This window comes from Thalassophryne amazonica, chromosome 1 (assembly GCF_902500255.1).
Source record: "Thalassophryne amazonica chromosome 1, fThaAma1.1, whole genome shotgun sequence".
In the NCBI taxonomy this organism is placed as follows: Eukaryota; Metazoa; Chordata; class Actinopteri; order Batrachoidiformes; family Batrachoididae; genus Thalassophryne; species Thalassophryne amazonica.
Window position 1 is genome coordinate 71160144 of NC_047103.1, and position 24865 is coordinate 71185008.

The 24865-nt window shown below is 41.6% G+C and overlaps 1 protein-coding gene across 1 annotated transcript in view; it reads left to right on the plus strand.

The window, feature by feature from the left end:
- Positions 1-6829: 6829 nt before the first annotated feature.
- olfm3a (olfactomedin 3a) overlaps positions 6830-24865 on the plus strand; it is a 189223-nt gene continuing 171187 nt past the window's right edge. Inside the window, exon 1 of the mRNA XM_034171624.1 lies at positions 6830-7113. Within this exon, the coding sequence (XP_034027515.1) occupies positions 7006-7113 (108 nt within the window). The 5' untranslated portion in view covers positions 6830-7005. The remainder of the gene's footprint in view (positions 7114-24865) is intronic.

Genomic DNA, 24865 nt, shown 5'->3' on the forward strand with positions numbered 1-24865 from the left:
CATGTGGCGTAAATGCTGCTGCAGCCCCAACACACTCATTGCCTCAATTTGGATGACGGACTGTTTCAAAGCTTACCATACATAAACAAATCAAATGTATATGTGCTGTTGTTTTAATTCTGATGTGTGCAATTATTACGTTCAACTAGTAATAATGGTGGATTAATTGCTGTATTTTTGTTTGAGGTACTTGGGTGTGAAGATGAATTGCTTTGAATCTAGAAACTTGAATCAGATCAACTATGATCCATTACACCATGACGACATACAAATTCATTCAGTCATTTCCAGTGATGGGCACAGTTCCGATAATCCGATAACACATAATTATCGAAGATAATGTTTTCATTATCGGATTATCTTTTTAGATAACTTTAAAAACCATTATCGGACTAATTATCTTCCGATACATTTTTGTCCAATAACTTTTAGACCGATAACATAGTAAACAAAGATGAACAGTAACAAACACTTTTAATTTTAAATTTAAAATCAGTTGAGCACCAAGCTGTTAAAAGTTTCTTAACAGATGCATAGTTCTACCATCTGCAAACAGAAGAGAGCTGCTTTCAGAAGAAAATGCTCTATCCTCTGTAGGCAAAAGAGAACTGGTCTCACAAAAAAAAAATATATATATTTCTTTTAACACCATACTGATACGCTGGCAATATCACCCAAGTCATCCAGAGGCATACATTTTTAACTTATGGTTCAAATTTTAACCAAACTAATTTTGGACAAGTTATTTAAAATTACTGTCATGTCTGACATTTTATAAAGTGAAAATATCAGATATATGTTTTAGTTTTAAAGTAATGTGCTGATTTTAAGGTTTTAGTGAGCACATGCTATGCCCAGCAGTGCATTATGGCTAGGATAGTCTAATCTCAGTATGTTCACGACAGGACTAATTCATTTCAGACACTCTGATCAGGCTCCATGGACAGCAGCATTAAACTCTAGTGCCTAAACTCTCGTGAATATATTCGCTGGGTTTATAGACGTTATTGTATTTGCGTTTGTTAAATTCCACGCATCTAGCATGTAGCAGACACGAATTATCTGGGATTTTGTTTTGGCAAGTTTTTCAGGCCTCTATTGCCATCTACTGGCCACTACTGTTCATGGCAGTATTCGCCCTAAGTACTAAGCGTCTGGGCACCAGTAGATGGCAGTGTTCTACTTATTTTGAGCCCGGTTATATCAGATGGTTGTCAAATCAACTTTTTGACTTTGCAAATGGCTTTTGTTTTTTTTACAAATTAAGTTTAAAAACAAAACAAAACAACAACAAAAAATAACATTACAAGACAGCTCACGGCGGCCAACCAGAATAATATCAAACAGGTTTGATTTTCATTCGACCATATGATCGGCAATCAGGAGGTGGTCATGAGATGTTAAACGCGGCTTGTTACATGGATGCGCGATTAACCTGAAACTCGGTCCAAAACATTCTCGCATAAATGAAAAATCTTCTGAAAAAGGGCCAAAACTCGCACAGTGTAAAGCCAACATTTATGTGTCAAGACAATATTGACTGAGTGCACGTTTTATAACATCATCAAACGTGCTCACGGCACTAACAAAATGAGCGCACATTCTCTCCACATGCAAAATATTTTGCGATGACACTTCCAGGGCTCCATAAAAATGCCTGTTTTTACAAATAAAAAATGGAATATTTTACAAAAGCACATTTATCTGTTAACACCAACACACGACACACGTCACATTAACGTGTTGGTTTACATAATGAATGACTGAACCAATCAGTGTTTAGCAGAGGCACTTTTACCCAGAATCCTTTGCGATCTGTCTGTGTTTGTTACAAAACCTCAGAATTAGTGCATTATTCAACATTAAAAGATATATGCTATATTTTAACTTTGTAAAAATGACAGAATTGACATTAATGGAGTTATTCTATCGGTATTATTGTTATTTATAAATCAAAACCATAAGTCAGTATGACTTTATTTTCCAAGACCTCCGCCTGACCGGAGTGTTGTGATTGATAGAGAGCTGGATTTATGGCTGCTCTCAGAGTGCTTCTGTGCTGGAAGCTGTGTAGCAAACAAGACCTTCCAGCAGGGGTAGAATGTTTAAAGATAAAAGTGTGGCCTCATTGTTTGGGTCTGTTGTTACTTTTAATATTACTAGAACCTATTGTGGCGTTAAAACTCAAATTCAGTTTATTAGTAGCTGCAAATATACCAGAGACAATATTGGAATTTATCGGTTGTCTGTAACTTCTGATACATTTTTGGGTGGTTTATTGTTTTATCTTTATCAAAGATAACTTTTCAGTTATCTGATTCTGTTATCGAAGTTAATTTTTTGGTTATCTGTGCCCACCACTGGTCATTTCCTATACCCGCTTACTCTAATCAAGGCTCACATTGGAGGGTGTGGGGGGGCAGCATATCCATATGGATCGCAGATCAGCTATGATTCATTACACCACGACTAGATACAAATTCATTCTGTCATTTCCTATACCCGCTTACTCTAATCAAGGCTCACATTGGAGGGTGGGGGTGGGGGGTTTGACTGGAGTCTGTCCCAGCAGTCAAAGGGCATGAGTCAGGGTAAACACTGAACAGGACACACCACTCTTTCTGCTTGTATCTAACTTGCCACTCTTATCACGGATTATGTTGCGTTTCTGAGATGTATAAAAAGTCTAGAAATTTGAGCCAAACTTTCACAGCTGGACCATAGCTTTGCACACTTATAAAAATCTTGCATGGTAGAACAATTCCAGTACAGCCTGGACCCAGTTCCAGAACACCGTTGCATTTTGTGAGGATATACAATGATGAGGATTCTTTTGTTCTATGTAGCAGCACATCGAGGGCAGTCCTATTAATGAAATGATGCCCTTGGATCTATGGTGGATGACTGTAACTTGGCCTTCAATGGCAACAACTGATCCTACTGGCCTAGTTCAAAAATAATGAAGCCTAACTGCTGATTTGCATTGCATTTGTCATGAACAAGCCATTATCTTATTTAGCACCATCCAGATTGATCTGTGAGTTGCCTATAGTCTATTTGATAGGTACTGAAAATTTCATGGAAATTCTGCACGGTTCCAGAGATATGCACGAAATGTACCACAAAAATACCACTTTTTTCATAAATTTTGTGTGACATTGATATTTAGCATTATCATTTAAAGTTGAATGATAAGATATAACCTTGTATTTTGTCAGTTTGTTTGTTTGTGCTTCATACTAACACACAGTAATACATTTTTATAAAGGTAGAAATGTCATTTCCCAGAAAAAACACCATGTTTCTAAAGCAAGGTAAAACTGTTGCAAGTGTAACGCTGAGAATAAGTCCTTGATTTATTTGTGTCAAAACCTTAGCTATATCTCCTACTCTGCTTCAATAGAATAATTACATTACATGTTCAATAATACCAGGAACTAATGGACAGAATTTCTTTGCTTCAGGCTTCTGCAGAATAAAGAAGATACCTCCAACTGTTGTCGCAAGCGTTACGCTCCAGCACATTAGAGTATATATGCACTGATCATTTCTAGCAATGACTGAGCTGAGACCAATAGAAATATTGAAACTCTGATATATAATCATACCTAAAATGATAACATTTCACAAAAAAAGACCACTTTTAAATTTTGATCGTTATGTCACACTTTGGCTTCATCATTTTTAAAAAAAATCTTTTAAAAATCAGTCGTATTACTTTGTCACTGTATATAGGCCTCCTGGCCCATATTCTGAAATGTTAGATGAATTTGGTGCGTTCATCTCTAACTTGTCAACTAGTGTAGATAACATTCTGATCATTGGTGACTTTAACATTCATATAAATAAGCCTTCTGATCCCCTCTGTAAATCATTTATGGAAATTGTGGATGCATTAGGATTTCGGCAATGCATTCGGGATTCGATGCACATTAGTGGAAATACCCTTGATCTGGTTCTCACACGTGGTATTGTTGTCACGAATATTGACATCATGCCTCTTATGTCAGTGGTGTCTGATCACTCACTTATTAAATTTACAGTTTCGCTGCCATGTTTAGTGGAACAACAACCTTATATATCATTGCAGCGATGCATCAACTCCTCAACAAAGACTGAACTCAAAGCTAGACTGCCTGATGTCTTAGCTTCACATTTGACAAATACCCAGTCAGTAGACAGACTTGTGGATAGTTTAAACTCAGTGCTCAAAACTACACTCGACATGATTGCACCACCTGTGTTAAAACCACTCTCCCTCAAATCACAGTCACCTTGGTTCAATGATTATCTGCGTGACCTCCAGCATAAAGCAAGAGGTCTAGAACGGAAATGGCGTCATTCAAAATTAGACGTATTTCACCTTGCGTGGCGTGATGCTATCTTAGACTATAAGCATGCATTATTGGCTACAAAGCAGACTTACTACTCTGATTTGATCAACAAAAACAAGCATAACTCAAAGTTCTTGTTCGACACGGTGGCAACACTTTTGCATGGACAACCACCTGTAGTTCGCTCTCCTTTTACAGCACAAGATTTCCTGGATTACTTTGGGAAGAAAATAGAAGACATCAGGTTAAACATATCCCGGCATACCTTAATCCAGCCACTACACCCTGCTATTGATGTGGGCGCCACTACTGAGGTATTACCTAGATTTACAGAATTTGACAGTATCTCACTAGGCATGCTGACAAAACTCGTAATGTCAACAAAAAGCACAACCTGTTTATTTGATCCTATACCAACAAAACTGTTTAAGGACCTGTGGCCCACTCTTGGGCCAACTGTGCTGGAAATTATTAATCTTTCTTTAACTTCTGGATCTGTTCCTAAATGTTTCAAATCTGCAGTGATTAAACCATTACTTAAGATACCTAATCTTGACCCTAGTGTATTGACAAACTGTTGGCCGATATCAGATCTATCATTTTTCTCTAAAATTCTGGAACAAGTGGTGTCACGGCAGCTCGTAGGCTATCTTACTGAGAATAATCTCTTTGAGCGACTGCAGTCTGCTTTTAGAAAATATCATTCCACAGAGATAGCTCTCACTAAAGTGGTGAATGATCTTCTGCTTGCAATGGATTCGGACACCACTACGGTTCTGTTGCTGTTAGATCTCAGTGCTGCATTTGATACAGTGGATCATCATATTTTACTTGATAGGCTGGAAAAACATTTTGGGATTACTGGGAGTGCCCTTGCATGGCTGACGTCATACTTGAACAGTCGTTCTCACTGTGTTTTGTACAGTAACACTACCTCTAACCTTAGTGACATGAAATTTGGGGTTCCACAGGGGTCTGTCTTAGGCCCCCTGCTTTTCTCCCTTTATATAGCACCCACTGGGCACATAATGGTAATCTCGTTCACATAAAATCCTTAGAAGATTGCCTTGCTGCAGTGAGAAGTTGGATGTCTAGAAACGTCATACTTTTAAACTCTGATAAGACTGAAATGATGGTTCTTGGTCCAGTGAGACATCGGCATCAATTTGACCAGTTAATGCTCAGCCTCAGCTCGTCTGTCATACATCACACTGACAAAGTGAGGAACCTTGGGGTAATTTTTGATCCTTCGTTGTCCTTTGGCCTCCACATTAGAAATATTACTAGGACTGCTTTCTTCCACCTGCAAAATATAGCGAAGATTCATCCCATCCTGTCTATGGCTGATGCTGAGACCCTGATCCATACATTTATCTCTTCTAGATTGGACTACTGCAATGTTCTATTTTCTGGTTTACCACAGTCTAGCATTAGGGGTCTCCAGTTCGTTCAAAATGCTGCAGCCAAACGTTTGACACGAAGCAGAATGTTCGACCACATTACACCCATTTTGGCATCCCTTCACTGGCTTCCTGTCCCAGTGAGATCAGATTTTAAGGTTCTGCTACTAACCTATAAAATTATTCATGGACTGGCACCCTCCTACCTCACTGACCTAATTAAACCTTACGTACCGGCCCGGGCTTTACATTCTCAGGGTGCAAGATTACTTTGTGTGGTGAATAAGAAGTCTGCGGGTCACAGAGCTTTCTCTTATCGTGCTCCTGTTCTGTGGAATGATCTCCCTGTGTCAATAAAACAGTCAGATTCTGTGGAGACTTTCAAGTCCAGACTTAAGACGCACTTATTTTCCCTTTCATATGGCTAGCATACTGGTACAGTTTTGTTTTACACTTTTTACTCTTTTAATTCATTTATTAGTAATTGGAGCGGGCTGCGGCCTCAACTTTACCTAAATTCTGGGTCTTTTAGTGAAGTTTAGGGCTAGTGGCCGGCGATCACCTAAGTATTTCTCTGTTTTTCTTGTTGTTTAATGCTAGCAAATTATACAGTATTTTTTGTCTTTCTGATGCCTGATTCTGTTTTTTCTCTCTGTTTAAGGTGCAGCTCCATCCAGAGATGGGAGTTGTATTCGTGTTGGTGATCCTCCTGTCCTGTGTGCCAATAGCATTTCTTGTATATTTGTCTGGGAATTGTTCTGTAATTTATGTTTGTAGCCTGGCCCAAGCAGAGGGTCACCCCTTTGAGTCTGGTCTGCTTGAGGTTTCTTCCTCAGAGGGAGTTTTTCCTTACCACTGTTGCTCTGGTGGTTGGTAAGGTTAGACCTTACCCGTGTGAAGTGCTTTGAGGCAACTCTGTTGTGATTTGGCGCTATATAAATGAAAATAAATTGAAAAATTATTTTTGAACTTGGCCTACTGCTATACCCCCCCCCCAGGTGAAAAAGGCTAGAGCCGCCCCTGCAAAAGCCACACTTTATTTCAGAGTGACAGCACTGTAGGCTGATGACAAGAAGACCAATTTGAAGCACCTCCTCCCCTGCAGTGTGTTGAAAACTTGAATATTCCTCTTCCGCCCAAAGTTTTGTGACCGGCGTTGCGTTGAGTCAGAGCACAGTCAGAGCGGTGGGTGTGATGCCGCTGAAGGTGTGGTCTGTGTGCGGTCAGTCAGCAGTGAAGCCGCCGGCAGGAGAACGCAGGGCAGCAGCTCCATGGTGAACGACAAAAGTGCGAGCCCGGAGTCCGTCAGGATGCGGGTCCTGTTGAACGTCCTCTACCCCGTTCTTTTTCTCTCAGTTTTCGGATTATATCCCTCCATGGTGAGTTTGTTTTTGTGGCACCTGTTTGATCGTCGTTACAGCGTGTTGAGAGCTAACAGATGTTTTGTGCTCATGTTTGACAACAGTTTTCTCTTCGACACTGCGCCTGTCTTTTTTTTCACGGTGGTTGTCTCTTGCTAAACCTCATTCTAAAACCTCCTTATTTAACGCTGATGTGCTTTTCATCGCCGATGCAAACGCGTCGAGAGAAGATATAAGGATATATGAAAATTTTTTCGAATTCGGCGTGGCTTTTATTCAGTTACATGATGTTTTTAATGAATTTAAACTCTCTGAATCTCCACAGCCCTTTACGACGATGCCCCAAAATAAGCAGGAATACAACTTCAGCTTTTTTTAAATTCCAGTTTTTGTTCGTGGAGTATTGTTGATTTAGCAATCGATAAAATTTACCTTATAATATTTACGTCGCTGTTTAAGAATGTATTTTTCCTCCAATGTAAGTGTAGAACAAGCGAATGTATGTTAATTCATCGTTACGCCTTATTTGGACCAGCATATATAATTTTTTTCTGGTTAATTCTGGCATACAGGTATGTAATGTGATGTGCAAAACTTTTAGGCACCCATTTTAAAAACATAACAGTGTTTTAGATTTGTTATTCAAAACGAGCTAACACATCAGATTAGAAATTTCCAAACATTCCAATTTTGATAACACAGACAGTTGCCAGTGCTCACGCATTTGTAAAAATAAAATAATAATAAATTATTATTATTATTAATTCTAACTTAAAATTATATTACCTAAAAATATGGTTTTAAAAGTGAAAGTTGGCCACATAGTTTATGTATTACAAACATCAGATAGCATTTAATAACATTTTCTTTCCAGTATTTTACCCTCTTGGAATTTTGAGAACAATATAGTGTTTGATGCTTTTGTTCTTCATTTTGACAAACACAAAAATCTAATTTTGGAATTTCCAAACATTCTATTGTGACAAAAAACAAAGAAAAAACAAACTATGGATTGTTCCTGATTTCATGAAAGGCACTAATCAATTATAATGTCATAAGCCCATTAAAAAAATCTTTGTAGAAGTATTATGTGGTGCATGACAACACAAAGACGCACCAATGAACAATCAATAAAAATATTTTAATAACTTGATTATGCACAACACCTTTGGTTTATGAATTTCAAGAAATTAAATATATTCCAGGGTTATTGACAAAATGTGATTTGGTTAGTGGCAATATATATATATATATATATATATATATATATATATATATATATATATATATATAATGTGTGTGTGTGTGTGTTAGACAACACTTTTCCATTATTTTGGTTGGCCATGTGTAGATCTTTTGTTCATAGGCTACATTAGTAACAATTTAATTGTGATAAGGCTGCACAGATTCTTCAGCAACCTATTGAATGTTTTTAATTTATACGTGTTTGAGACCTCAAGATGCTTTCAACTGAGACAGATCATATAATAGGTCAACAGAGAGAAGTTTATCTTTTTTTCCAAGGACTATTGTCTTTCTAAAGTAATTACACTTTTTCACAGGACTCACTTCGTGGAAAAAGCACATTGATTGGCAATGATTTTCAGAATACAGATTAAGAGATGAGTTGAAGGATTGACTAGTCTGCCTGACAACGACACTCAAAGTCCCATGGGGTAATGGATAAATTGCTGTGGCTCCCCAGGGTTCCTGTGGTGGATCTGCTGCTAGAAAGGGTGTGGAGCTGTCCAGCCTGTGGTGCTGAATCTTCCTTGCACAGGCTTTGTGGTTCTGCTGCACACCAGAGAAAAGGAGGCGAAGCTGTACACATGCTGATTCCTAAACCTTTCAGAGCAGTGAATGCCTGCACTGGAAGGCAAATCATGATTGTTTCATAGCTTTGAGCTCAGCGACTCGTCTCCAATGCTCAGATGTCAGTCAGTTAGTTCAGCACTTTGATAACCGCTTCTTACTGTTTGAATTTTACTCGACAACTAATGCAATCACATCGCTGTGATTATTTTCACATTTCTATATTATCAACACATCGATTAATCACAGTGCAGCCTTGTTCATTTTCACAGTGTGTACTCCAGATGTCAGTTCAGCGCCTATCTTTTGTCTGTTTTTAATTAAATCAAAGAATCTGTTGCCACTGCGGAGGAATATGACATATCATTGGTGAAACAGCTGCATGCAAATTGCTCCCATTGGTCCAAAGGAAAGGTCTTTGTGCTTCGGAGTTTCGGAATTATCTAAGGAAGTAAACCTTTTATGGTGTTACACGAAGCTAGAAGTTATTAAGCCGTCACTCACAGGCTGCCAGGCCTGGCAAACCAAGCTTTGTTCATAGCTCTGGTCATATTTGAGAGGGTGACAGGAGCGACCCTTCACCATTTAATGGATGTTTGTGCTGCTCCCCCCCCCCACACACACACTCTCATTTCAGCAACTTTGTAATAACACATTTCAAGCCTAGACTTACTGGAATAAAATGGGAGTTAATAGTCTTTTGTTTTTATTTCTCATGGTGTTGCTACGATTGGATTTGACAGATATTACGTCTGCAGCATCTTTAAGGAGACTGGTGAGAAAATTATATATTTGCATTGTGCTTTTGTTTTTCATTGTGGTTTGTGCTGCATAATTGCACAGCAGCTTCTAAAGACTGCAGTAGTCCCATCATGGTCAGAATGATAGCTGAAATTTGTATTTTATGATTGCACATTATATTCTGCACCTGGAGGACATATTGATTTGAGGGGGCGGAGGGACTCGATAGACTTCAGGAGTGTGACATCAGGCTGGTGCCAGAATTCAATTTCCCACTTAAAATTCAAAAGGCATATCCTGCCTCACTCAGCACAGCTAACGGCTGTGATTATGTCTAAAATTCAGTCATGAGGTTTTAGGTGGAATGACAACAGTTTTATGTACCATTACGTTTCTGGCGTGTTGGTTCAACAGCATCTTTTCACTACCACTCCATTTTATGAGTTGATATTTTACCCACTGCCAGTAGTTAACAGAGTTTTAGGTTTCCATAATGCTCGGGGTGTACATCTCTTTCTCTCTCTTATAAAACTGTATTACTATATAGCTACACAAGCTACAAAACAATGCAGTCTTATCATAATAAGGCAAACATGGCATTGTTTATCTTCAAAAACATATTTCACACACACACACACACACACACACACACACACACACACACACACACACACACACACACACACACACACACACACACACACACACACACACACACACACACACAAAAACATGGAATCTTTAGATTTTTGCTGGTGCTGCCACACATTGGCACTGATGCTATTACTTTTTGTTCACCACTGGGGGCAGCACCACATACAGAAGCAGAAAGCACAGGCCAGAAGAAGTCAGTTGTTGTTGGTATACCATCAAAAGCACAATATAACATTCTCACTCTGAACTGGCATGATAGTACTAACAAACTGTGCACTGAACGTAATAAAGTTCATTTTTCCATTATACCGCCAACCACTAGAGCTGCGCAGCATATCCGGTTTCACCATTACATGGTATAATTTTAGCCAACGGTAGAGATTTGGACTCCAGCAACTAATCGCGACAACGCCCGCCGAGTTTTTCGATCCAGGAAAACTCCTCTGTGAAGCATCTGTGTGTGAACCACTGCTGCAGAGAGGGGGAGGGGATGGGGGGGGGGTGTTCTGAGCTGAGGCATGTCTCTCACTGAGACGAGAGTGTTCATGTGAGTTTGTGAAATGCCTGAGTGTCTTCCCCACTTAGCATTTCTGCCACTGATATTTGCAAAGCCGTTGTTTATTTGCAACCTGAATCAAACATTTGAGAAAGAACCACATTAAATAATGCAATGTTTTTTAAACCGGATTAGAAAGGCAAAATCAGACAGGTAATGACAGTTTACCCAGCCTGACTTTGAATATGAGCAAATTAATTTTTTTTGGTGGTTTAAAAACGAGAAAAAGTGCTAGTGACCATCCTAAAAATGGTTCATGTATTCAGAGCGGGTGTTCCATCTAGTGTTGAAAAAATAAAACTTCAGCCACTGTCTCAACAATAAATAAATGAATTTTATTCTTTCACCAAATCATCAAATGTAGGCTTGCATCTTAGATGTACCTTCTGGCAAATTGGGGCTGTAGTTTTGAGATCTGTACAATAAATGTTCTTAAAATTACATTATATTGTTTTTGTTTTTTGTTGTCATATTTTATTTATTTTTATCAATTTGCCTTTGCTAAAGGACCCATTCAGAAACACTTACATTATAATTTTTACCTCCACCAAGGAGGTTATGTTTTCGGTCGCATCCGTTTGTTTGTTGGTTGGTTGGTTGGTTTGTTAGCAGGGTTACTCAAAAAATCCTCAACAGATTTCAATGAAATTTTTACCAGGGGTGTATCTTGGCCTAACTTAGAAGTCATTAAATTTTGGTAATGATCCGGAACACGATACGGATCCAGTAATTTTTTAAGGATTCTTTATCATTGCAGGACAGGACCAGTTTCAACATTTTTGCATCTAACTTCATGAAGACGGGTCACAAAGGCTGAACAAAAATTAAGTTATGACACAACAATAATTTAGCATTTGTTTCTCCTCATGGAATAAACTTGTTATTAGAAAATAAAAAATGTGTGTCGTTCATGCAGTTTCTCTTTATAAATACATTTGCTGAAGATCTAAGGGTTTAAAGCCCTCTGGGGCCAACGCCATCGTATATGACGGCTAAGACCAAGCTTTACTAAATTATAAATAACTTTTTAATGATATGAGATAGAAACTTATTTTCTAATTTATTTATTTATTGCTGAAATGTTAACTGTGCGGACTTTTGAGCCACCATCCACCATCTTTGTACTCCTCATAGAAGCTGTGTGATGATGTGAGCAATGTGAGTGTTCAATCGGAATTGGTACACCGTCACATGGTTTTCCAAAATCCAATAGTAGGGCAGATTCACCTCACTTGACACACCAAAGATTGTTTTTAGGAGTAATATTTTACTAGTTGGCCCATTTGAATAGCCCCCTGTTTTCTCCAATGCACCCTGTGCCATTACAGCAAAAGTGAAAGTGAGCAGACAGAGAGCCTCTCATACAATCTCATATGCTCAAACAGATTGAGTATCAGGATTGCTCAACTAGTTTTCCTGTGAATATTACTGGATAAGCCTGTGGCAAGCTCTCTCGCTCCGGCGTAAAGCACCGTTTACCATATCAATGGAGCAAGGGGGAGGGGCCGCTTGTCAAACTGAATGAGCCTCGAAGTGTGAATGTTGCTTTCAGAGCAGGAGAGAACAAACACACAGTCAGCTTCATAGTAGAAGTTTGTGATGTGACCTTTGTGTAATAGCAGACAGAAATTGCTTTGAGATGAAGACAAACCCAATGCATAGACTATTTTGTACATATTGTCCAAAATGTGCATTTGTGTTTATTGTTTGAACCTTTTTGTTCTACAGTCTTTCACACAAGACCCAAATTACCTTTATAAAGTGTCAAAACAGTTGTTTATTATAGTTTGCTGTGTGTTTTGAATAAATGTGTGTGGAAAATTATTTTCCGCTTTACTTTTTCCTTTCTTATTTCTGATTGTAAACCTGTATTACACTTATAAAACACAACTATAGCATATATATTTTGAAAGTACAGGTTGTCCTGAAAAAAAGAGACATAAAACTTGATTGTGGGATGCAGGGAGAGCTTTTAACAGCAATAATAAAACATTTATGCCAGGCAAGTGAACTGTCCAAAAAATGTCCTCGGACCCCAGAGGGTTAACCACTGAATCTGAAACATGATGGTAGATGCATGAAATGACGTGGAATAAGTCTCTTTGCCAAAGGGCATTCTATGTGACATCAGTGACCCTATGGCCTTGGCGGAGGTTTGCACTCTCCGAGTGCTTCTATTTTCCACATAAATTCACCATTATTTCATAGTAAAAGACAGAGGGAGTAATCAGAATGCAGCAGTGAGGCAAGCTGCTGCTCAGTCATACAACTTCATAGTAGAGCAAATAAGGATTGTAATCTAAATAAACTCATCATAGGCTGGGGTGTCTCCTGTGCCTTCTGGGAAACAGAATGAAATTTCACTTTTTCATAGAAAGTCCTTCTCAATTCTTTTGTCTTGCTCTAGTGCTCTATATCATTTCTCACAACTCATTACGATACATATCATTACACCTCCAGTACTTGATACATATCACACTATTGATATGTACTTAATACTGCTTTTTTAAAATTCATGCATAAATTGTAGTGTGTGGTGTTGGTATATAGCCCAGTTTTTTAATAATTTAGTGATACTGTGATATGTATGTTGTATATTTTCTTTGGCACACTTTCACTGTTGTGTGTTGGGGGGGGGGGGGGGGGGGGTTTGGCTGGACAAGGTTGGGTTGTTTTGTGTTTATTTTCCTTCTTAGGTGATTTGGGGCTGTTCTCTGAGGAAAATGTGCTGCAGAAGAGTCTCTCTCCTCTGGAGATGATTTGGGAGCAAGTGCAGCACCTTTCGATTCAAATTAAACAGACAGACGCCCGTGTTACGGAGCTTGTAGCTCAGGCTGTTCCGCTTCCTGTGGTTGCAGCTCCGGTTCCATCGAGCCCGGTGCAGATAAATTTGCCGTCCGGAGATTCGGCTCCTGAACCGGTTATATGTCATCCGGAGCCCTATTCGGGAAATATGGAGGCTTGTGCGCCGTTTTTGATGCAGTGTTCTTTGGTTTTTGCTCAGCGACCTGCGTCTTTCTCCTCTGAGAGTAGCCGAGTCGCATATGTTGTTAATCTGTTGCGAGGTGACGCCCTGGCGTGGGTCACGGCGTTGTGGAGCAATAAATCATCACTGCTAGAATCCTTTGACGAATTTTCCCGTGAACTTCGTTTGGTTTTTGATCATCCGGTGAAAACAAATACCGTGGTTCAACGATTGCTGAACCTCCGACAGGGGCGACGAAGTGCAGCTGATTATTCTGTGGATTTTCGAATCTTTTCCACTCAGTCTGGTTGGAATGCTGCTGCTTTGAGGGGGGTCTTTGTAGACGGGTTGAATGACTCCCTGAAAGATGAGCTAGCCGTCCGTGACAAACCGAAGGATTTAGATGAGGTAATATCCTTGGTTATTCGTCTAGACGATCGGATTAAGGAGCGTGGATGAGAGAGAGGGCGAGCGTCCGAGCGGGGTGTATTTGTCTCAGGGTTTTCCCCGACATAAGTCCGGACCACCTCTTCTTCGTTCCTCTGAGACTCCTCCGACGGGACCTCTAGCTCCTCTAGTGGACGAGCCAATGCAACTTGGAAGGGTCAGAACAGCCATATTGCCCCGGTCAAACGAGCGTCAGGAGACCGCATCTTAATATGGCTCGAGGTGTTTTATGGACATTTTTGTGGGATATAAATGGGAGTTTTTGTGAACCAGTTTTTGTGTGTAGCACTTGAGGTTGTTCTGGTGGGGTGAACAGGCTGGCTGGTCGGAGTTCGTTTGGACTCAGGTAAGCGTGTTTTTTTTTTTTTATTGTTTATAGTTATTTAATTTTTGTTGGCGGAATGGGTCGTTTTGTTTTGTTGGTTTTTATTTCCCTGTCCCCTAACCCCAGCCTCACACACTCCTGGCCGTTCATCTTTGGTGTTGTGGGGTGGTGCAGGTTGGTTGCTGGGCATTCCCATGAGGACCTCTGCACCTGGGGGGGAGGGTGTCCAGGGCTCTTTTCTTAGATTTAGTTGTTTCCCGGTTCCTCTCCAGCCTCAGCGTGCCTCTGACCGTTCGCCATTGGCATTGCTGAGGTGTCGGGCAGTGGGGATATACTCCAGTCGGAGCGGTGGGGCCGATCAGTGCCGTACGCCTTTTCCGCTGCCCACCCCTCCCGGTAGGCTGGAGTATAGCTGGGGGGTCGACGCCGGCCGTCTTGCCGGTTTTCTCCTGCCCTTGGGGGTGGAGCCGGGTTGCGTTTTTCCTATTGGCTTCGCCGGCTTAGTAGTCCTGTGCCGATTGCCACGACGTGTTTCCTGACGGACCTGGAGGGTCTTTCGGGGTGCTGGGGAGGTCAATGGGGCTTTCTGTAGTTTTTGTTTGCTCCTGGGGTGGTTTTTGGAAATCCCTGGGGGTTTGGGGTTTTTGTTTCCTCCTGTTTCCCCCCGGGGTTTGATGGGACGGTCCTCTGGGGGGGAGGTTGACTGTGGGGCCGACCGGCTGTGTTGGGCTGGGGTGGGGTTCCTGGGTTGTGGGGGTGTTTCCTGGGGTTTGATGGGTTGGTCCTCTGGGGGTCGTTAAGGCTCCCGTGTATGCCTGGGGATTCCTGGATGGCTCCTGCCGTGGTCGTTGCTCCTGGGGTTGACGACGATGTCCCCTGGGGGAAGTCGGGCTCCGCATGTTGGGGGAGGGCATTGTTTGTTTTTTCCTTTGACCTGTGTTGGGGGGTTTTTGTTTGGGTTTTTGGGTTTGTGTGTTTTTTGTTCCTCCCCAGGGTTTGATGGGACGGTCCTCTGGGGGGGGTGTTGGGTTGGGTATTGTGTTTTTCTTTTGTGTTTACCCCGGTGTGCTTCCCTGGGGTATGTTTGTGGTACTCTTTGGGGGGGATGCTGGGGGTCTTTTTTTTGTTGTGTTTTGTTTTTGTGTTTGGGGTTGTTTCGGGATGTTTTTTTTGTCTTGATACCGGCCAGCCTTTCTGCCGCATCTCCCGGCTTTGCTGCCTGCTGTGATCTCTGCCCTCCTCCTGCTTTGGCCTTTGATGTGTGGGGTGATTTTTGAGTCTGGTTTGTGTGGTCGCCGGGAGGCTTCCCGTTGACGGGGGGGTACTGTTGTGTGTTGGGGGGGGGTTTGGCTGGACAAGGTTGGGTTGTTTTGTGTTTATTTTCCTTCCCAGGTGATTTGGGGCTGTTCTCTGAGGAAAATGTGCTGCAGAAGAGTCTCTCTCCTCTGTTACGATGATTGGCTGCACCTGTTGCATTCTCGTGCGGCTCTCTATCAGGACAATCCACGACACCTGTGATGTTCACGTGCAGATCTGAGGACTTCCAGCTGGTACCAATGTAGTGATGAAGAACTACATTTAAACCAGCAGTGAGTTGGATAAGATTGCCGGAGAATACGACCTTGTGACGACCGTGTGGGGACGCTGAGGGCCGTTTCAGAGTCTGACATCGCGCCTGTGAAGGAGGACGAGGGTGAGAGGCAAACGTTGTCAGCACACGACAGAGGTGAATATTCTGAAAAGTTTATCCGTGAATGTAAATTGGCGTTTATACGCAGCTATAAGTAATTATTGGTGGAAATTGTTTGCCGTGCTCCTCACGGCAGTGGCATGCGGATTAATGATCCTCCACTAGCCTCTTTGAACTAAGTTTGAAACCAGACCTAAACGTGTAGCTGATAAGTTTGCCTCTAAACAATATTTCATAGTAATAAGTGTTGAATAATCTCATCTCTGTTCCTCCTTCGCAGAGTACAGCCTGGGAAAGTCACCTGGGGGGGGGTGTTGGCGGAACTCCTGAGTCCTGAACGTTCGGACTCCGACTGTTGAGACGCTGAGAGAGCGCGCCGCCTTTTCACCTCACCAGAACTCTAATTATTTAGTATTTCATGTATAGCACAAAGGGAGAAAATAAATGTGTTTTCTTTTTGGAACTGCTTCTGATTATTTCATGCTGGGTTCAGTCAGATACTGGACCGCTCCGCAATCTGCGTCTTATCCATAACATTCACATTTCTTTGTCTTTACCCTATCCCAAGTTGACTTCACAATTTGATAAGCTTACTTACCCCAAGACCCTTAATAATTTTCATATTTATGGCTTCCCTAATCTTAACTAACCTGATTTTAAAGCTGGAATCCAAAACAGATCCAGTTAGGGCATAGCTTAGACAATGCTTTAAAAAAACAATCTCCCCATCCCACTTTAGTTATGCATGTAAAATATACTTAAGGATACAACTGATCCGATCCAGTATTGGATTGACTTCCGATACCAACGTAATTGTTAAATTAATAACACAGACATCAGACATAATAATACATACATACATACATAAAATGAAAATCACATTATAAAGGAACAGAGAGTGAGTTTTTATTTTTTGGTGTGGGACGGGGGTCACAACAGCCGGCGAAGTGTGGAGGTGATTCGAGCAGCTTTCCGATTTGAGGTCTAATCTATGCATTTATCACATGCACCATCCTTAGAAAGAAACTGTGCATATTTGAAAGAAAGCAAAATGTAAATATGTTTCTAAAACTCATCACATATGTGCTGCTGCTGTTCATTGTGTCTCCAGCGTGCTATGAAATGCAGCGAGATGGGGAAACTGTTTTTTTTTTGTTTTTTTTTTCAAGTTTTGGCACTCACACCTGCCGCACAAAACTGGACTAATTCCTTGCCACATCCAGCTATGATATACCAAACATATGGGGGGTGGGATCACGGTACTGAATGTCTTTTACCTCTGTTTTGATAATACCATAATTTAATATAGACCCATATGCTGCTCTGTCTGTATTTGTAGATCTCATACATATGATGAAAACTAATAGTTGGAATTGAAAATATGAAACATTTTAGACGCTTTAGTCATGATAAAGGGAAGGTGATTGTCTAGTGGTTAAGCATTGGGCTTGAGACCAGAGGCTCCTCGGTTCAAATCCCAGCCTGACTGGAAAATCACTAAGGGCCCTAAGGTCCTTAATCCCCTAGTTGCTCCCAGTGTGTAGTGGATGCCTTGCATGGCAGCAGCCTGACATCGGGGTGAATGTGAGGCATTAATGTGTAAAGCGCGTTGAGCATTTGATGCAGATGGAAAAGCGCTTTATAAATGCAGTCCATTTACCATTTAGTTCAGTGATGGAGGAATTGACAAGTATTGATTTTGATATCACTGTGTATCTGGTTTAGTCAGTTGTGAGAATGTACTTTTTTGGTGGGGAAAAATGTAATCTAATTGAAAGTGATTTGTGTCAAATTAATATACTGTAATTTTAACAATATTCTATACAACCTGGTCTCATGGCAAGTTGTGATTCAGCAGCACAAAATATACATTAATCTATAGGTTCTTGATATTGTTACGAAAAGCGCCTCATTTTTGTCACGGCAGCACAAATTCATTCTAATGCATTCCATGATGATTGCATGAAATTAAAAGTGAAGCAGCGGGGGTGGTTTAGGGTTAGGGGAAGGTGTAGGGTTAGGTTATGGTTAAGGTTAGGGTTGGGGGTAGGAGTAGGGTTAGTCATAGTGAGTTAAAAATAAACCCCGTCACGAAAATTTGACTCATTTCGTGACTGGAGCACAAAAAAACAAACAAAAAAATGTGAGACTGGGCTGAACTATATGACCTAGTAGTCATTATGAAACTGCAGTATACACTGCATGCATTATGTTGGAGTAATCAGTCAGTGCTTTATTGTTAGTGTTTAATGTGGATTTTGGGCCAAACACTGCCAAGTAACTTAGATTTACACATAATTTTGCTCGTTACAGGTACACGTGCTAATGTCTTTTCCTATCGCTCATAATTCTGCTTCCTATGTTTGCACCCCAATGAAAACTCAGAGAACAATAAGAGTGACAAATGTGCATATTTATCAACTGTTTCTGACTGGCATTTACTTACGCCTGTAGTGGGCTGGTGTATTTGTGTGGCTGCTTGCCTTCTCTTAGTCACTGAGTAGGTGGCTGCATGTGTGAGTGGTTGAACACAAGTACGCCACACTCACGTGCATCCGTACACACTGACGCACAAAAAAACAAAAAAACAAACACCTGTTACATAAGTATCAGTTTTGCTATTTATCAAGTTTGAGGCTCAGTTTCAACAGAAAAGTTTGGGGTTGTGCCATTTAGTTCTAGTCTGAAATATAAACACACTTTAAAAGGCTGTGGACAGTGATCCATTTAAATTGAATTTAATTAACCCTTGTTCTTGGGCAGCACAGTGACTTAGTGGTTGGCAGTGTTGCCTTGCAGCAAGGAGGTCATCGGATCGAATACACACAGACAACAGTAAAAGTGTTTTATTGAAGTCGGGGTGGGGGCGAGGGAATGGAATCTGAGGCGATGTGATGGGGATGAAGAAACTGGGACTGTAACTAATGATTATGTTTGTAATTGAGTAATCTATAGATTATTTTTTTGAATGAGTATCAGTTATTTTGTACTTTTGTTGATTAATCATTTGGTTAACCTACCAACTATCCATAGATGTCTACCAATAGTTTTTTTTTAACATTATTCAAGCATTTTCTTAAAGAAAAAAATAGTAATATGAAGTGCCAAAGGCTGGCATAGTGCCTTAGTGGTTTGCACTTGTGCCTCACAGTAACAAGTGCAAAACACTTCCCACCTGTTACCTTTCTGTGTGGAGTTTACATGTTTTGCATGGGTTCACTCTGGGTGCTTCAGCTTGCTCCCACTTAAGTGGATTGGAAACTTTAAATTGACTGTAAATGTGCTTGCGAGTGTGAATGAGTTTGTCTGTCCACATGTGGCCCATGTAATAGACGAGTGTCTTGTCCAGAATGCACCCCACCTCTTGCCCTATGACTGCTGAAATATCCTCTAATCCACTGTAGTTCTTAATCGGAGAAATTGGGTATAAAAAATGTATAAGTGAATTAAGTGCCAAAAGGAATGGGAAAGACAGACAAAGTAGCTAAAACCTTTAATAAGGAGGGAGGAGGGGACTGGGAGGTGGACCAGTGAGGCTTGGCAGGCAGAAACATCAAGCAAGAGGCATGAAGGCTGAGTGACATAATGGAGATCTCCAGACAGCAACAGCGCATTGGTAGCAAGAGTGCAGCTGGTTGTTGCAGCTGTGTTGGGACATGAGAGGAGCATTTTGTAGATCACAATGAGGCTGATGTTGTGTGGGCCGCTGAAGAGGAGGTACTGCTGGCCCACCACCACTAGAGGGCGCCCTGCCTGGAGTGCGGGCTCCAGGCACCGGAGGGCGCTGCCGCCTTACAGGAGCAGCCAGGATGACAGCTGTCACCCATCACCGGAGACAGCTGATCCCAATCAATACGGAGGTATATCAGCAGGACGGCATCTCCACCTCATTTGCCGAGATATCGCCTTACCAAAGAGGTAACCATTTACAGCCTGCACATACGTGTGTCTTTACTTGTATTCTTGTTTGATTGTCTATAGGACAGCTGACTACTAGACAACATTCGGATAAGTACTCACCTTCCTACATTGTTGTTGACGAGAGGTGGAGGTGGACTCTCCACCCTCTGTGTTACTGGGTGCAGCCGCATCCACACCTGACTGTTTCTGTTTCTTGCCAGCAGTACCGGATCCGACGAGCGGAGGCAGTGGCCACCTGGGAATTCGGGACTTGGCGGCTCCAGTATTCCCGGGGTTCGGTGGTAGAGGAAATCGGGTTGGTTCCGGTTCGACTTGGACAGACGTCTCCTATCGTCGAGCCTGCCCACACGACACCGTTGTAATTGGACTCCATTTCGATATTGTAACCGGTTGTATTTGTTGTGCCTGTTTCACAACAGTAAAAGCAGTGTTATTCGACTCCTCCATTGTCCGTTCATTTGCGCCCCCTGTTGTGGGTCCGTGTTCCTACACTTTCACAACAGCTGAGACATGTTGAAAGGAGCTTGGAGACTGCATTTAGAAAACCAGATGAAGATGAAGTGTTCGTGCTCGAAAGACATTGTCGCTTGCACAAACCCTCGCACCGGGATCATGCACACTTGCCCGTCGGCGAGATGTTTCGTGGTGCGCTAATTCAAACTGTTTCATGCTGTTTCGCCGTATTTGACCAAACTTCACACTATGTGTGAAGGGGCCTTTAAGCAAAGTGTCTATAATGAGTTGGAATGGCACGTGAGTCCAGAATGGTTTTAGAACCTTAGACATCAATAATTTGTAGAAGGAGAACTCAACCCTTTTATTTCCTGTTAATTACGCAATTTTTTAAATGTCTTAAAATCACTCATGCATGCACGCACTCATGCTTTTAATATAAAGATGATTTACCGCCCTCTGCTGGAATGGCATTTTAGTTCAGAATGTTATTTGCAAAATCTATTGTTCAGTGTTGTTAGCTTGTGTCTATAGTTCTCCAAAAATATCAGCCCTATCAACGTTCAGTTTTTGCAACATTCATCCTTGACCCAAAATACCTAATCATACCAAACAGTGAATGTCAGTTCTCCACAGTTTGTCCATGTTCAAAGTTATACATGCATGCAGGGAGTGACATGTTTAGCCGCATGTTCTCCTTGAATTGCTGGCTGTCTGAGTGGTGTCCAAAAAATGAGGTGGGCTTCATAGATAATTGGCAAAGCTTCTGGGGAAAACCTGGTCTTGTTAGGAGAGACGGCATCCATCCCACTTTGGATGGAGCAGCTCTCATTTCTAGAAATCTGGCCAATTTTCTTAAATCCTCCAAACCGTGACTATCCAGGGTTGGGACCAGGAAGCAGAGTTGTAGTCTTACACACCTCTCTGCAGCTTCTCTCCCCCTGCCATCCCCTCATTACCCCATCCCCGTAGAGACGGTGCCTGCTCCCAGACCACCAATAACCAGCAAAAATCTATTTAAGCATAAAAATTCAAAAAGAAAAAATAATATAGCACCTTCAACTGCACCACAGACTAAAACAGTTAAATGTGGTCTATTAAACATTAGGTCTGCTGCTATAGACGTAGAATGCTGGGGGGTTCCCATGATGCACTGAGTGTTTCTTTCTCTTTTTGCTCTGTATGCACCACTCTGCATTTAATCATTAGTGATTGATCTCTGCTCCCCTCCACAGCATGTCTTTTTCCTGGTTCTCTCCCTCAGCCCCAACCAGTCCCAGCAGAAGACTGCCCCTCCCGGAGCCTGGTTCTGCTGGAGGTTTCTTCCTGTTAAAAGGGAGTTTTTCCTTCCCACTGTCGCCAAGTGCTTGCTCACAGGGGGTCGTTTTGACCGTTGGGGTTTTTACGTAATTATTGTATGGCCTTGCCTTACAATATAAAGCGCCTTGGGGCAACTGTTTGTTGTGATTTGGCGCTATATAAATAAAATTGATTGATTGATGCATGCATGCACATATAGCTTTTTGTCTTTTCCATATTCTGCTGCAAGCAGGTGCTTCTGTTTTTAGACATGCATGAACAGAGATGGTGGCGGGAGACATCAAAAGCAGGACACTTTTCACTCATGGTACCAGCAACATGACATTTAACTAAACTGACTAAACCAATTGAACTGCAACAACACAATAAATCAATAATACTAATAACACTGTTAAACTAACATGAGACACAATAACAACATTTAAAACCCCAAAACCATGAAATCCCGTGGCACACACGGAGGGAGTGCCAAGATGGTGCCGTTGTGTCTGGCTGCTCGTCTGCTGCTCTCCAGTCTGTTTGTTATTTTATTGTTTTTAATTTATGCTGTTTTTGAGTCAGAGGCGTTGCGGGTGTATGATTGCCAAATTCTGCTGGATCTCCAGCCCCCGGTTCGAGGTGCAGTGTGGTTATCAGTGGGTGGACAGAACTTTCCGGCCCCATTTTTATCGGAGGTGCCGGCTTTTCTGTGCCATGCTCCTGCGCTGCCTTTTGGCCGAAAGCACAGTCGTCGCCGCGGGAGACGAAGTGGACGTCTGGTGAAGCTGAAGCTCTGTTTGGCCTGCTGTTTGGCTTCTGGATAAACTGTGCACAGAATTCTGGCAGGGTCTGTGCTGCCCTGGCGCTTTGTGGATCCGGTTAAAGCCTGTGTGGTGCCGCTGGTCGGCTCTGAGGACTGTCGGCCCGGACGTCCACGTCTTCGCCGGATTGATGTGCGCCAGTGGCGCTCTCGGGACCTGGGCTTGCTTCGCCGGGTTCCGAACAGTGAGACTGTCATCCCCACTGAGGTCCTTACCCTGGGTCTCCTGAACATCAATTCAATCAATCAATCAATTTTTTTATATAGCGCCAAATCACAACAAACAGTTGCCCCAAGGCGCTTTATATTGTAAGGCAAGGCCATACAATAATTATGTAAAACCCCAACGGTCAAAACGACCCCCTGTGAGCAAGCACTTGGCTACAGTGGGAAGGAAAAACTCCCTTTTAACAGGAAGAAACCTCCAGCAGAACCAGGCTCAGGGAGGGGCAGTCTTCTGCTGGGACTGGTTGGGGCTGAGGGAGAGAACCAGGAAAAAGACATGCTGTGGAGGGGAGCAGAGATCAATCACTAATGATTAAATGCAGAGTGCATACAGAGCAAAAAGAGAAAGAAACAGTGCATCATGGGAACCCCCCAGCAGTCTAAGTCTATAGCAGCATAACTAAGGGATGGTTCAGGGTCACCTGATCCAGCCCTAGCTATAAGCTTTAGCAAAAAGGAAAGTTTTAAGCCTAATCTTAAAAGTAGAGAGGGTGTCTGTCTCCCTGATCTGAATTGGGAGCTGGTTCCACAGGAGAGGAGCCTGAAAGCTGAAGGCTCTGCCTCCCATTCTACTCTTACAAACCCTAGGAACTACAAGTAAGCCTGCAGTCTGAGAGCGAAGCGCTCTATTGGGGTGATATGGTACTACGAGGTCCCTAAGATAAGATGGGACCTGATTATTCAAAACCTTATAAGTAAGAAGAAGAATTTTAAATTCTATTCTAGAATTAACAGGAAGCCAATGAAGAGAGGCCAATATGGGTGAGATATGCTCTCTCCTTCTAGTCCCCGTCAGTACTCTAGCTGCAGCATTTTGAATTAACTGAAGGCTTTTTAGGGAACTTTTAGGACAACCTGATAATAATGAATTACAATAGTCCAGCCTAGAGGAAATAAATGCATGAATTAGTTTTTCAGCATCACTCTGAGACAAGACCTTTCTGATTTTAGAGATATTGCGTAAATGCAAAAAAGCAGTCCTACATATTTGTTTAATATGCGCTTTGAATGACATATCCTGATCAAAAATGACTCCAAGATTTCTCACAGTATTACTAGAGGTCAGGGTAATGCCATCCAGAGTAAGGATCTGGTTAGACACCATGTTTCTAAGATTTGTGGGGCCAAGTACAATAACTTCAGTTTTATCTGAGTTTAAAAGCAGGAAATTAGAGGTCATCCATGTCTTTATGTCTGTAAGACAATCCTGCAGTTTAGCTAATTGGTGTGTGTCCTCTGGCTTCATGGATAGATAAAGCTGGGTATCATCTGCATAACAATGAAAATTTAAGCAATACCGTCTAATAGTACTGCCTAAGGGAAGCATGTATAAAGTGAATAAAATTGGTCCTAGCACAGAACCTTGTGGAACTCCATAATTAACTTTAGTCTGTGAAGAAGATTCCCCATTTACATGAACAAATTGTAATCTATTAGACAAATATGATTCAAACCACCGCAGCGCAGTGCCTTTAATACCTATGGCATGCTCTAATCTCTGTAATAAAATTTTATGGTCAACAGTATCAAAAGCAGCACTGAGGTCTAACAGAACAAGCACAGAGATGAGTCCACTGTCCGAGGCCATAAGAAGATCATTTGTAACCTTCACTAATGCTGTTTCTGTACTATGATGAATTCTAAAACCTGACTGAAACTCTTCAAATAGACCATTCCTCTGCAGATGATCAGTTAGCTGTTTTACAACTACCCTTTCAAGAATTTTTGAGAGAAAAGGAAGGTTGGAGATTGGCCTATAATTAGCTAAGATAGCTGGGTCAAGTGATGGCTTTTTAAGTAATGGTTTAATTACTGCCACCTTAAAAGCCTGTGGTACATAGCCAACTAACAAAGATAGATTG